This window comes from Xenopus laevis, chromosome 6S (assembly GCF_017654675.1).
Source record: "Xenopus laevis strain J_2021 chromosome 6S, Xenopus_laevis_v10.1, whole genome shotgun sequence".
Taxonomy (NCBI): domain Eukaryota; kingdom Metazoa; phylum Chordata; class Amphibia; order Anura; family Pipidae; genus Xenopus; species Xenopus laevis.
The window spans coordinates 21136385-21151192 of NC_054382.1; the positions used below are offsets into that span (position 1 = coordinate 21136385).

The 14808-nt window shown below is 39.7% G+C and overlaps 1 protein-coding gene across 7 annotated transcripts in view; it reads right to left on the reverse strand.

The window, feature by feature from the left end:
• Nucleotides 1-14808, reverse strand: part of cacnb2.S (calcium channel, voltage-dependent, beta 2 subunit S homeolog) — a 186561-nt gene that overhangs the window by 94513 nt on the left and 77240 nt on the right. The window contains exon 1 of one of the 7 annotated variants that reach the window (XM_041567436.1): nucleotides 4868-5158. The exons of the other annotated variants lie outside the window; for them this stretch is intronic. Within the exon in view, the coding sequence (XP_041423370.1) occupies nucleotides 4868-4900 (33 nt within the window). The 5' untranslated portion in view covers nucleotides 4901-5158. Of the gene's footprint in view, nucleotides 1-4867; nucleotides 5159-14808 lie in introns of those variants that run through there. 7 annotated transcript variants of the gene reach the window in all.

Consider the following 14808-nt stretch of genomic DNA (forward strand, 5'->3'; position numbering starts at 1 on the left):
TGCCCCAGGGGAAGCTGCTACTGGGAGAAGCTGACTCTGCTATCCCAGCCCTAGACTAGCACCTGTAAAAGAGCTATCAGTGCTAGCCAGAAAGGGAGCAGGGGGAAACTGCCTGCGGTTGGTGGGAGAGTCCTAGGCTGACATGCTGCAAAGAGGCCCAGGTGATTTCAGCTGCTAGAGAACAGAGCTGCCTGCATCCCATCTGAGGTCTGTTACTAAAGGTGATACAGAGTTTGGAGCACAGACTGTGAGTAACCTGCAACACCACACACTATTGGGGAACTGTATTATCAAACAATAGGAGCTAATCCATCTGTTGCTGAACTATACACTCTGCCAAGTCATTTCTCACCTGAGAGGAAAGTGTTTCAAGTTTATAGAGTTATACTGCTAACCGACAGAGGAAAGGATCAGTGCTATTGGCCAATAAGCTAAACTCAATAAGGGCCCCAACGTGCACAAATCATCTGGGACTGTGACAGGGAAATTAAGTTACAACATTTAGCACATATATTTTCTGCATACTTTGTATTAGCAATTTAAATGGTGTCATTGTTGGTTGGTGTATTGTTATACATATATATCTTGCTTTAATATTTTAAATCATAGTCGGATCCCTGCTGATTATTTGTTACGCTTAATAAAGAAAAGGGATATCACTGTTTATCATTATTGTGGTCCGTTCAATGGGGTGTCACTGAGCGTGCTGGAGTAACCCATATATATATATTAGTCTCACTCAAGGGTGTGCTACATTTATATGACACAGTCAACTTTAAAATGCATGGCATAAAATAACTCATAAAATTCACAAGCTCAATAGTACCTTTCGTCCCCTTTCTACAACCCCTCAGTCCAGGTAGAAATCTTTTTTAATCCACAATTTAAATATAATTCAAATAAATATACAGCCCAGCAAGATAGACCCTTTAATTTTGTTTTATGCATTTAAATACAGAAAGACAGACATTTAAATAAAAGAGATGTTTTCAGACAACAGGTTTCCAACAACCACAATAAGATGTTATAAGTCCCCCCAACTAACTTGCAGTTATGGATTGATCATTTAACCATTGTATCCTGATTGGACAAATGTAGCAGTGCCCTGACTGGGTATAGCTGGGGAAGTGCATATTATCTTTGCTGTGTGAATCCAAATGATCATGAGGTATTGTATAATAGGGGCAAAGTGTGCTCCAGGTATGGAAGAAAATGCTGCCTTATTGCTATTGGCTGTTAGCACTGGAGCAATTTTGGCACCTATTATGTTACCAGTCGATATATATCTTATTGCACTGTAGCTTATAGCTCCCAATGACCATATCTAGAATCCCAGTTGATGGAAAATGGGTGCAGATGTTTACAGACACATAACATATATTTTTGCCATTGGAGGTCCTTAAAGGGTAAGTAACACTAAAAATTTTTAAGTAAAAAATCCATTCCATGGACAAAGTTAACTCTCTTTAAGGGTCTGGGCAGGCACTAGGAGCAATTCGTTTTCCGAAGTCGCCGTAAGTTTCCTCGTGAGGCAATTACGGGTGACTTCGGAAAACGAAGTGATCCGAGTCGATTTTTAGCTGGCGGAAGGCAGGGAAGGCAGATCGGGGAGATTAATCACCGTAAATAAGAGGAGATTTGTCGCCTAGTGACTTATCTCCCCGAATCTGCCTGTGTTGCCAGACCCTAAAGCAGCAAAGACCAAATTCATATTAATTCCCTTGGCTTGGGAATGAAATGTTGGACAGGCAGGTGTCCAGATACATTTGGCCATATTGTGTATATGATAACAACATACAATGGATATGTTTAAACAGAAATTAATCTACCTATTTGTACTTATCTTGTTTCGCTATCACAGATACACACTTGGGTCAATATCAGAAGCCAATGAAACTGCAAGAATGTTTTATTTAATTGACCTGGATTCAGTTTTGAACATATGACCATTCTTAGCTCTTATTTATATATGGCTGACATTTTAAGAAGCACTTTGTAATCATGCAGGCCAGTCTATGCACAATGGAGAAAACTTGCTGGAGAAAACTTGAGCACCAGGAGAAAACCTCTTTAGGATTGAAAACAGGGCCCGAACAATGTGTATACTCAAATTGAGCTTTGTTGAGAAAAGTGGCCCAAGTGTCCTCACCAGCCTAGACCTGCCCTTCCTAGTTATTACTATAAAAAGTATCTGAAATTAATGACAATCTTTAATAAGGGTCCACTGCAAATTTTAGGGCCATAGATAGGTTTTAGTGCTTCAGTGTTTGCAGGTACTATGTGTTCCCCATATATTGGATACAATGCAACGGAAATAGAGATTGGTTGTATATTAGAACTCAGAGCAATTGTAGCCATTCCCAGTTGGGCGTGAGAAGAAAAATTTGTGTGACACTTAGTCTAATTTTGCCAGAACCTTTCTGCAACTTGAGGTCCCAGCTGCAACAATTAGATTACTTTAAACTTTAATTTTAACTGATGACATACAGCAGTGATCCCCAACCAGTAGCTCGCGAGCAACATGTTGCTCTCTCACCCCTTGGATATTGCTCACAGTGTCCTCAAAGCAGGTGCTTATTTTTGAATTCCAGGCTTGGAAGCACATTTTATTTGCATAAAAACGAGGTATAGTGCCAAGTAAAACCTCCTGTAGGCTGATAGTCCACACAGGAGCTACCAAATAACCAATTACAGCCTTATTTGGCACCCAAGGGACTTTTTTATGGTTGTATTGCTCCCCAACTCTTTTTACATTTGTCTCATGGGTAAAAAAGGTTGGGGACCCCTGTTTTAGACAGAGGCCTAATAGAAAAAAAAAAAAAAAAGAAAAAAGATTACTTCCCTCCCCCGACCTCCCATTGCATGTGGAATATTCTGGTTTAGGATCTGTTAAAGTGCAGTTTCACCTCCCCATTAGGGCTATAAAGGTGAGGGTGAAGGCTGCAGTTAAGCATTTTTTTGGAGCTTCCCTTTCTTGTCCAACTCTTCAAAACAGACGTGTTATTGGTCGATTTAAGTTTTTTGCAGATAAGTGAAACGTATACAAACAAAAGTTTTCATGACTATTGCCATTAACATAGCACTTCCCTTACAGCAAACTAGAAACATTTTAAGCACACAGGCCTATCAGAGCCTCGGCCACAACTTCCCAGCAATGAATCATACGTAATTGTTTATGTGGACTGCTAGCACGAGCTTCTTCTTCAATTGAGACCATATGTTCTTTTGCCTGGTTTAATTTCTTTTTTCTCCCCCCTTCTTTTTTAAGTGACCAGTTAATGAAAGTGCTTTGAGTTTTGAGTGGGAAAAGTGAGTAAATTAAGCTTATTCTATTTAGTTGAACAAAGAAAGAATTTGCTAAGTTAGGTGTGTCCACATTATAGATTCCTCTTGTTGGGGCCTGGATAACTTCACATGTCAGACAACCCTAACACACATAATTCTCCCACTGCATTGGTCTGGAAAAGAGTTGTCTTTGGGTGGGTACAAAAAAAAAGGAGACTGCTTTGGGCCCTACATGTTGTGCCGACCTGCAGAGCAGCAAATGAAAAGTTGGTGGATAGCAGACATATTAGGACACTAGGGGGAAAGTACAACTATCAGGACCCACAAAAAGTATTGTTTTGTATGTGATTAAAGCAGTAGTGCAACTAAACGTTGAATGCTCTTTATATAGATGCAAAGTCTTCTTTGCCCTGCAGGCTAATGACAATCTGATAGAACAGGTGACCAGGTTTCTGAAACTGGTCTCATGCAGTTAAACTATAAAGGGCAGTCGCACTGGCATTCTAGGCACAGAGGTGCCTGATTGGTTCATAAATATCCTTGCTTTTTTTTTTGCGACGTTGTAGAATAGTTGCTACCTATTTTTATTATGTATATCAGAAATGACCAGTATGTGGCCCTCCAGCAGTCAGGAGAGTGCAAGCAATCAGGGGAGCTGTCAGTTGTAGTAGGGGAGCTGTCATTTTGACAGGGGAAGTTGCAGCTCAATATTAGCTGAATGGTGACAGTTTCAACTTCCCTGACTTTACTTTTTTGTAAATTGTGAAGCAATTATGTATTGCTTCAGGCAACTAGTTTTCCAATGCTTGTTCCGAGTACAACCCCATGGGATAGGGTCTACATTTTGAGCACCACTCTTCTAGTCTATCATATTATATAAAAAGTTCTGTCCTTTGCATATGCCTGAACTGTGCCTGCTTCAAACCTTATTACTGTAGACAATTCCCAGCACAAACATGGTGTTTTCTATCCTAATCGCTGCCATTGTTCTTCTTAAGTGCCAGAAGATGCACCTATTTCCTGCTTGTGACCACAACTGATAAGACCTTCCTTTCCAAGCTGAGAATTCCTGTTAATTACCCTGAGGTTCCGCTATTTGGGCTCATTAAAATGTGGTTAGAAGGCATTTTTGCCGACCGCTCCAGATGTCCTATAGAAGACTTCTCTCTTCAGACAGAACTCATCTCCCTTACTCCTGAATTCCATTCTCTTTATAAACATTCTGAAACTTTCATTTAAACACATGTGTTAATGTGCCGACACACAGAAGTGTTCTAAGAGTGATGTGCCTACAAACGCATGGCTATATTAAGGGTTGTTTTTATTTCTGCAGGGCCCCGTTACTTGTATGAACAGTCAGCGGGTGCCGGGAGAACTTCATTAAAGCTGAAGGTCCCCAGCATTTCCATCTCAGCCATCATCTATACCTACTGTACCCCAACTTCTCCTGCAAGCAAGCTTTCACTCAGGAACTCTGCCTATATTATACCAACTGACAAAGTTAGCAAATGCAATTGTGGTTTATTGGACAAAGAGTTCTACCTAGGGATATATAGGATAAGAAAACCATACCGGTGCTTACCTCATCGGATTCCTCGCTGGCATAAACGTACATTTCCCTCCGTTAAGAAAAATATCCTAGTGACGTTGTATATCCATTAGGCGACTGACATGAGTTTTTTTTTACCAATACAAATTCTTGCTCCTATGGCCAGAATACAGAGCTGCCCCGTTTCCCACGCTCAAAATGCTGCTGAAAATAAAGACTGTTTGTATGTGGTTCCCCCGGAAGAGAAAGCAAAGCTCTTGAGTCACAACAGTGCAACAGGCTGCTCCAGTGTCAGGATCCAGGGAATACTGAGCAGCAGCAGCAGCATTGCTAAGGATGTGCATATCCGTTACTGCCAGAGGGAAGGCTTCACTTAAGAGAATAACTCAGGGTTGTGGTAAATGAAGCTGGTCACATGACACAGCCAGAAGCAGTGGATTGGCTCTTCCTGCAGTATAGTAAATTTCACACACCATTTAATGACTTTTGCAACGGCGATGACAGGCTCAAGTGATTTAAGACGCCTACAGATATATTGGAGCATATTTGGCTTCCACTTGCCCCAAAATATTTATACTTTAAGGCTATAAGTCATAGACAGAATTCTCAGTGCACATCAGCATGAAAGTTTTACGCCAAACCTTTCGTAAACTCAACAATTCTTCAACTAAACACAGATGTTTCTCCAAAAGAAATATGGACAGCAACAGCTAAAATAACAGCCTGTGTATTTCTAGTTAAAGGATCAGCTTTTTGCTGTGTAAAGTAAAACAGACATTTTCTGCTGTTTAAGTTGAAGCACAGCCCTTGGGAAATGTTATTGAAGTTTTTACACAGACTCTGCCTTAATGGGGTTGTTCGCCTTTGACTTAGGGAGTGATATTCTGAGACAATTTGCCATTGGTCTTCATTCTTTATTATTTGTGTTTTTGAGTTAGCTTTTTTTTTATTCCACAGTTCTCCAGTTTGCAATCTGGTTGCTAAGGTTCAAATTACCATAGCATCAATAGTAGACTGGGGTATGAATAGGAAATAACCTGAATAGAAAGGCGAGTAATAAAAAGTATCAATGACCATACATTTGTAGCTTTAAAGATAATTTGTTTTTAAATGGGGTCAGTGACCTGCATTTGAAAGCTGGAAAGGTTTAGAAGAAGAAGAAGGCAAATGCAACTATAAAAATAAATGATGAAGATTAACGGAAGAGATTCTTAGAATTGGTCATTCTATAACATACTAAAAGTTAACTTAAAGGTGAACCAACCCTTTAATAGGAGGCACATCAACTCGGGGTTCATGGGGTTTTGGTCTCCAACTGGAACAGTTCATTCACCCTCTTCATATAGTTTACGACCCTATTTTGACCCACCATTGAATGGTCTATAAACCCCTCTACCCAAGATAGAGGCAGCACTGGGTAGAGTTGAGTGTGTGATTGGAAGGGTGTAACCTGGGGCATAATAGGGCATGGCCATAAGCTACACGAGTGCAGCCAAAAACAAAATAATACTGACAGGTTGGTGACTTTGTCACAGATATCTGCTATGGTTAATGTAAAAAGAAACTAGCAGTAATCACACGGCCAGACAAAGCCACACTATAAGCCAGCAGTTGACTTCCCCTTTAGAGGCATAGTCATTAGTAAGGTCCTACTTAGTTCATAACAAGGTTATAGGAAACCATTGGTATTTCACACATTTAGTTCCAAGAACATCTAGTAATTAGATACGTCTTCACCCAGATCTCATTTTAATAACCTTAAAGCTGGTCTTTCAGATGTAGGACCGTGCATTCTAGGGCCCAACAGAGAACCTGAGGTTGAGGGTCCACATTCACTAAAACTGAATGAAATAGGTGTCATATAAACCTATGGTGGAAATGAGAAAAGGTTTATGGTGACAAAGGTCACCCAGACAGCCAAATCCAATCCATATAGGATAGAAAGTATGCAGCATTTCCAAATCTTATTTTTAGGGAAATAGCTCCAGTGCATACTCACAAACCATAGCATTTTGCAGTCATCTTAACTTTTCTAGTTCTTGTATGTATAATACAAAGGTAAATTAGGCAAGATCTGCAAAGGGTGATATTCGTGCTATTGTGCTATTTTTTGCATATATATTTTTATTTTTATGAGAAGGTGAACAGGGACCTAGATTCTGGGATGGCGGTGGATGTGATTTACTTAGACTTTGCTAAAGCATTCGATAGTCGATACAGTGTCACACAGAAGTTTACTGATTAAATTAAGGAATGTTGACCTGGAACATAGTATTTGTACCGGGATAGAAAACTGGCTAAAGGATAGACTACAAAGAGTGGTGGTAAATGGAACATTTTCTAATTGGACCAGTGTTGTTAGTGGAGTCTCTGTACTAGGTACTTTGCTTTTCAACTGTTTATTAATGACCTGGAGGTGGGCATTGAAAGTACTGTTTCTATTTTTGGAGATTATACAAAATTGTGCAGAACTATAGGTTCCATGCAGGATGCTGCCACTTTGCAGAGTAATTTGACTAAGTTGGAAAACTGGGCAGCAAACTGGAAAATGAGGTTCAATGTTGATAAATGCAGGTTATGCACTTTGGCAAAAATAATATAAATGCAAGTTATACACTAAATGGCAGTGTGTTGGCAGTTTCCTTAAATGAGGAGGATCTAGGGGTCTTTGTAGATAACAAGTTGTCTAATACTGGGCAGTGTCATTCTGTGGCTACTAAAGCAACTAAAGTTCTGTCTTACATAAAAAAGGGCATTAACTCAAGGGATGAAAATATAATTATGCCTCTTTATAGGTCCCTGGTGAGGCCTCATCTGGAGTATGCAGTGCAGTTTTGGACTCCAGTCCTTAAGAGGGATATAAATGAGCTAGAGAGAGTGCAGACACATGCAACTAAACTGGTTAGAGGGATGGAAGACTTAAATTATGAGGGGAGACTGTCAAGGTTGAGGTTGTTTTATCTGGAAAAGAAGGCACTTGCAAGGGGACATGATTACACTTTACAAGTACATTAGAGGACATTATAGATAAATAGCAGGGGACCTTTTTACCAATAAAGAGGATCACCGCCAGTGTTGGACTGGCCCACAGGGATACCAGGAAAAGTCCCGGTGGGCCAAGATGTCAGTGGGCCCTCATGCTGTTAAACAATTTTTCATGGCCATTCCCTATTTTTATGAGAACAAAGTGGCTAAATAGATGGAATAATAGATTGTATTATGAAAAGAAAAGGAGAATAGAAGAGTGAGGAAAGGAAGAATAATAGAACTAAGAGTGGCCCCTAAGATTAATTGGTGCCTCCTAGTCAAAGGTTTTTGGGTGGGCCCCTGGTGTCCCAGTCCGACAACGATCACCGCACCAGAGGCCACCCCTTCAGACTAGAAGAAAAGATCTTCCATTTGAAGCAACGTAGGGGGTTATTCACAGTCAGGACAGTGAGGTTGTAGAATGAACTGCCGGGTGATGTTGTGATGGCTGATTCTGTTAATGCCTTTAAGAGTGGCTTGGATTCTTTAAGAGTGGCTTGGATGATTTCTTGAACTGGAACAAGGTAAAGCTGAGGAGCACACCCCCTCCTTTCCTCAGATGGCCTGGTGCACAATGTAAGAGGGTACGGCAACCCTCAAAATAGGACAATTGTGTAGAAATACACTGGCACTCAAGGCAATTAAAGTGCAGGGTTACCCCTTGCTGTTTATTTCGTGCGAACGTCCGCACGAAATAAACAGCAAGGGGTAACCCTGCACTTTAATTGCCTTGAGTGCCAGTGTATTTCTACACAATTGGATGATTTCTTGGACAGACATAATATCAAAGGCTAATGTGATAATGTGAAACTCTATAGTTAGTATAGATATGGGTATATAGAATTTATGCGAATGTAGGGAGGGGTGTGTGTATGGATATTGGGTTTTCATTTGGAGGGGTTGAACTTGATGGACTTTGTCTTTTGTCAAAACGATTTAACTATGTAACTATATCTGAAATACTGCAACCATGTCTTCCTGTCCATGTATCTTTGTATGACATCATAATACAGACCAGACCCTCCCCTTGAATATATCTGTGTATTGCATTGAGAAAGTTATTCAGAAGTAACTGAAATGAAGAAGCTCACAGTGGCCTCCTGTTTGATAGTTTTTTTTTATCAAAATCAACCCAAGTACAACTACAGAAATTAGAGTCAGGATCAGACGCATAGTTTGCATAGTTATATGGTTGAAAAAAAAAAAACACAACTGTCCAGCCTACACATGTATAGGATTTATCATCCAGAAACCTGTTTATCCAGAAAGCTTAGAATTATTGGAAGGCCCTCTCCCACAGGATCCATTTTAATCAAATCACATTTTTCATGATTTCCTTTTTCAATTACGTAATAATAAAACATTACCTTGTACAAAATCCAAACTAAGATATAATTAATCATTATTGCAGGCAACACAACCCTTTTGGGCTTATTTGATGTTAATGTTAATTCTTTAGTAGACTTAAAGGGGAACTATCACACAACTGAACTGAATTCAAACTGAGTAGGAGAGTGAAGAGTAACTAGATTATTTCAGAAAGGTTCAGAATTTCATACAGGGTATTTAGAAAATGTCTTATTTCAGTATGTTGAAGCTTGTATTCAATTTTCAGTTCCCCTTTAAAGTATCGAGCTCCAAATTATGGTAAAACACCCTATCCGAAGTACTCCAGCTCCTAAACACTCTGTATAACAGATCCGATACCTATATAAAACCCTTTCTCCTTTTAGACTGTAAGCTCTTTTGGGCCCTCTTCACCTTTTATATCATTTGCTGGTCACTTTGTCACCATTTATTGTACAGCGCTACGAAATATGTTATCGCTCTAAATATACATGTTCAGGGCCGGAACTAGGGGTAGGCAGAGTAGGCAGATGCCTAGGGCGCAAAGCTGGGGGGGGGCAGGCATGTACCTGCTCCCATTTCCGGTCCCGTATCTCCCCGGCCGCTAATGGAAGTTTAGTGAGTAAATGTGCTTCTGCGCAGTTTCCGTTTCTCCCCAGCCGCTGCTGAAATTTCTGTGCAGAAATGCGCTTCTGCACATGCGCGCACAATCGCAGTTTTGTGCATGCATGCTTCGAATGTAGTTTCGCACATGCGCAATCGAGCACGTTATCAGACGGCGCCGTGGCTGGCCAGGTTGCCTTGGGCCCGTGGCTGGGTTGGCCTGGCTCTGTACATGTTAATCTTAGTCCCTCTTGGGGACATTAAAGGAGTCAGCCATTACTGTATCACATAAAAGGTTATTATAAGTCGCTACATATAAAAACATAATCAGAACAGTTGTAATGCAAAATAATATGTATAGTAACTATGGGTGGTGATATATTGTTTCTTAAGCTTTAACTACCCTTGTCTAATGAGAGAGCTGGGAATTTTAGGAGTGTACCTGCAGCATCCCATTACATGGTGGGACTTTGAAAGACCAGATCAACCCTGATAGGAGGGTAAGAGTCATGTGAACAGTCTCTGCTGGGTTTTACAGCAACATTATTTGTTTAAGAGCAAGTCAATTTTCTCAGAGAGGAAAGTCACTTCAAACAAAACTGCCAAAAAGAATCTACTACAAGAATGTTGGGAAATTGTACAGTCGGGCTACAGTTCTAAAGCTACTGGATTGCATTACAGCTGCAAATAATTAATGGACTGAAAGGAAAAAAGAATGATTTAGGACAGTTTCAGGCTTTCTCGTGAGACTACTGGGATCTATGATGTGTGCATAGGAATTTAGCCATGTAGAACAAGGGACTGTTATGTGTCAGAATGGCAGTCACTTATTGAGATAAACCAGTGGCACTTAATAAAACAGAACTTGGTTACATGTACCTAATAACAATAGGCACTTGGAAAGGAATTCAATTTTTATCAGCATTTACAAATAAGTACATGATGTAAAAGTATTTCTTAAGAGTGGATGATATTGTTACTTGGCAGGCACATGGAGAATTTGTGATTGTTTTTTCCTCCGTGTCACTATATATCATCACTTTAAAGTGGACATGTTTTGAATCTACCAACCAAGAACAACTATTATGGATCAGTTAACTTCAATAGGGACATACTCTATGTAACATTCCACCAAATGGTCCAGTCCAGTGCTGGCCTCCATGTGCGCAAACCCCAGTCTAGATTTTTTTCCTTTTTTGGAAGCTAAGGATTTTCATGAATTATCTAGGGGTTCCTTGATTTTGGATCTTTCCTTTCTCATTTCCTGGTCTAAAGCACCTGCGTTTATTCTTTTATCCACCAGACAGCTTTAGTTCAGTGACTCTTTTGTCTATCGACCTAGCAGTTTTATCCTTCAATATTCCGTTTTCTTGTACAATTTTTTGTCCTCTCACCCTCATGTACTTTTAGGCTTTACACATGCATATCTTACTCTAGCAAACCCTCAAAATCTGGAAAAAATGTAGAAAAAAGATGCACTCTTACGACTTGATGCCGTGTACACAAAAGTACCTTTTACATATTTATTGATGCGGATTTGTACTCCGCATCAATAAATATTTGGAGGTACTTTTGTACGCCGCATCAAGTCATAAGAGTTAGGGATGCACCGAATCCTCTATTATGGATTCGGCCGAACCCCCGAATCTTGGACCCATTGCCTTAGGTTGTTTTCTAGGAACAATTCCTAACAAAACTACTATAAAGCTGCTTCATGGTACCTGTTAATCTTCCTAGCCCAGTGAAATGCTTCTCCATTTAGGTTGTGCTGATTGTATGCAGCATCTTTGCCTTTTCACTTCTAAAGCTGGCTATAGATGTAAAGATCTTTAAAAGATCTTTTCATTATCGTGAGACCACGATTATCTCGAAACGATCGTTTAAATGTACGATTTGTCCATCAACTAAAAAGACCATTTCAGGCGATATTGCCAGGAAAACTGAGGGTAGCTGTCTGTTTGGCCCTGCAAACATAGATAGTACATCTTACGATAACATTTTTTTAACCTGGCCGATCAATTTTCTGACAGATGTTGGGCGAAAAATAGTAAGATGTACGATCATTTGAATCCCACTAACTTCACGTTAATTTGACGGATTGGTCGGATTTTGCTAAAATTGGTTGTTCACCAAAGAAAAATCTTTGCGTCTATGGGGACCTTAAAAGTGTACAAGAACACTTAGGGGCCAATTCATTAACTTCGAGTGAAGGAATAGAAGAAAAAAATCTTCGAATTTCGAAGTGCTTTTTTGGCTACTTCGACTAAAAATCGTTCGACTATTTGACCATATGATAGTTGAAGTACTGTCTCTTTAAGAAAAAACTTCGATCCCCTAGTTCGCCACCTAAAAGCTACCGAACCCAATGTTAGCCTATGGGGAAGGTCCCCATAGGCTTGGCTAAGTTTTTTTGGTTGAAGGATTATCCTTCGATCGTTGGATTAAAATCCTTCGAATCGAAGGATTTAATCGTTCGATCGAACGATTATTCCTTCGATCGTTCGATCAAACTATTTGCGCAAAATCCCTCGACTTCGATATTCGAAGTCGAAGGATTTTCATTCCCAGACGAATATCGAGGGTTAATTAACCCTCAATATTCGACCCTTGATGCATCTGCCCCTTAATGTCAAATGGAACGTTGTTTTGAAACCTTGCTGAAGGCAAGAAACCAAACCATCAAACATAAAACAATTTCCCCATGTCTTTGTCTAATGAGTGAAAAGCGACTGTCTTAGCCCCCATCTCCCCATGTCCATGGGCAAGCTTGGATGAGGCGAGTACATTTGCGGCAAATTTCCTCGTTTCGCCGCCGGCGAATAAATTCACAAAACTCCTTTTTTGACGAACGTCCAGAAAAAGACGCTCGAGGCAAAACCGCACGTCAACACTATTCAGACGCCCATTGACTTTAACTTTAGCGTCAAAATTGAATTTCTCGGGAGAAATTAGCCCATCACTACTAAAAATGCTTTATTAACTCAATTTTAGGCTATGAAGACGTTCAAGTGCTGAGGTGTACCTTGACACACTTGAGACAGGGGGCTCCATAGCCTAAAAGATGTCATGGGTGAGCTGATAAAACACTAGCAGTAGAATTCTGCCTTTGGTGCTACCTCTATCTTCTAGTTGCAGGTATATATGTACAATCTGCCCTGTAGAGCTTACAGTCTAAGTGGGTGGATAACACATAGGCACAAAGTTGAGGGCAAAAGTGCACAAGATTTGGGAATTGGCCCTTAAAGGGGTGATTCACCTTTAAGTTCACTTTTAGTTCACTTTTAGTATGTTATAGAATGAGTAATTATAAGCAACCTTTCAGTTGATCTTCATTATTGCACTTTTGACGCACACTCCAGGAACTCCTTGGACGCATGTAAGATCAAAGAAGAAACTTTATTTCACATCAAGGTGTTACTTGTGCAATTGTTACAAAGTGCAATGACAAAGTGAAGTGTTCTCCCCAAGCTACGGGTTTGGGGCACAGCACCTGGATCTGACCTCTAAAATTGTATTTAAGTTAAAGTAAGCGACGGATTCGGGGCAATCGCACCCGACCATATCCTAGACTTGGTGAGCGTTCAAACTGTAAATACATAAATGTAAAAGTTAAATGATCAAGTAGTGAAGCGGAACGCAATAATTAATTAAGTTAGCAGCACCCGCATTGATCCGTCTTCATAATTTATTTTTTATAGTTTTTGAATTATTTGCCTTCTTCTTTCAAGATTTTACACGGGGGTCACTGACCCCATCTAAAAATAAATGCTCTGAAAGGCTACACGTTTAGTGGCAGATTTACTAAGGGTCGAAGTGAATTTGTGAAGACAAAAACTTCAAATTTCAAAGCAATTTTTTGGATACTTTGACCATCAAATAGGCTACTTTAACCATCAAATGGTATACTGCGACTATGATTCAAAGTAAAATCCTACGACTTCGAAAATCAAAGTACTGTCTCTTTAAAAAAACTTAGACTTCAATACTTCGCCATCTTAAACCTGCTGAAGTCCTATGTTAGCCTATGGGGACCTTCTACAACATTTTTCTAAGTCTTTAGAGGTCGAAGGAAAATCCTTTGAACGATCGATGAAATCCTTTGAACGATTTTCCTTCGATCGCAGGATGGCCAATTTTGCTGAAAAATACTTCGACTTCGATATTCGAAGTCGAAGTATTTCAATTCGATGGTCGAATTTCGAAGTATTTTCTACTTCGAAATTCGACCCTTGATAAATCTGCCCCTTATTGTTTTTGCTACTTTTTATTACTTTTCTTTCTATTCAGGCCCTCTCCTGTTCATATTTCCATCTCTTATTCAAATCAATGCATGGTTGCTAGGGAAATGTGGACCCTAGCAACAAATAACTCAAAAACCAAATATCACTCTCTATGTCATACTAAAAGTTAATTTAAAGGTAATAGAATAATGTTCTAGTGCAACAAATAGTAGAATCTGTTTATTGCATCTGGTCTGAGTCCTCCAGGTAGGAATGGATCTATCTGGAAGCACCTCAATTCTCCTCTAAAAGTTCATATTGTTTCTCTTAATCTGGAAATGGTCAGACATTGGCCAAATGGGAACAATTTTGTGCCAACAGAGTTCAATTTATAGCTCTCATTGTTTAAACAGAATAGCAGATTGGACTGAATACATTGGATCCACATGAAGCCTCACAAGGCTTTCCCAAAGTCACTCCCAGTAACACAATCAAAATATTTTTTATTTGGAAAAATAACACAAAGCAAAAACCACCCTATTCCACAAGGAACAAGCTGGAGATTCTAAATAAGGCTTTTTCATTCATTGTTTGGCTTGAATAACTTATAGAACGGTCATATTTTCACCTGTATATCATTCCATACAGACATTGGAAAATCATTTACGAAAGTACCATTTCAAAAAATATGTATGAAAACAAAGGATCCATGTGATAAGAGCGATGCTCGGCATTCCAAGCTGATGTTTCTTTAGGTACAATTTATTTCTAGACACT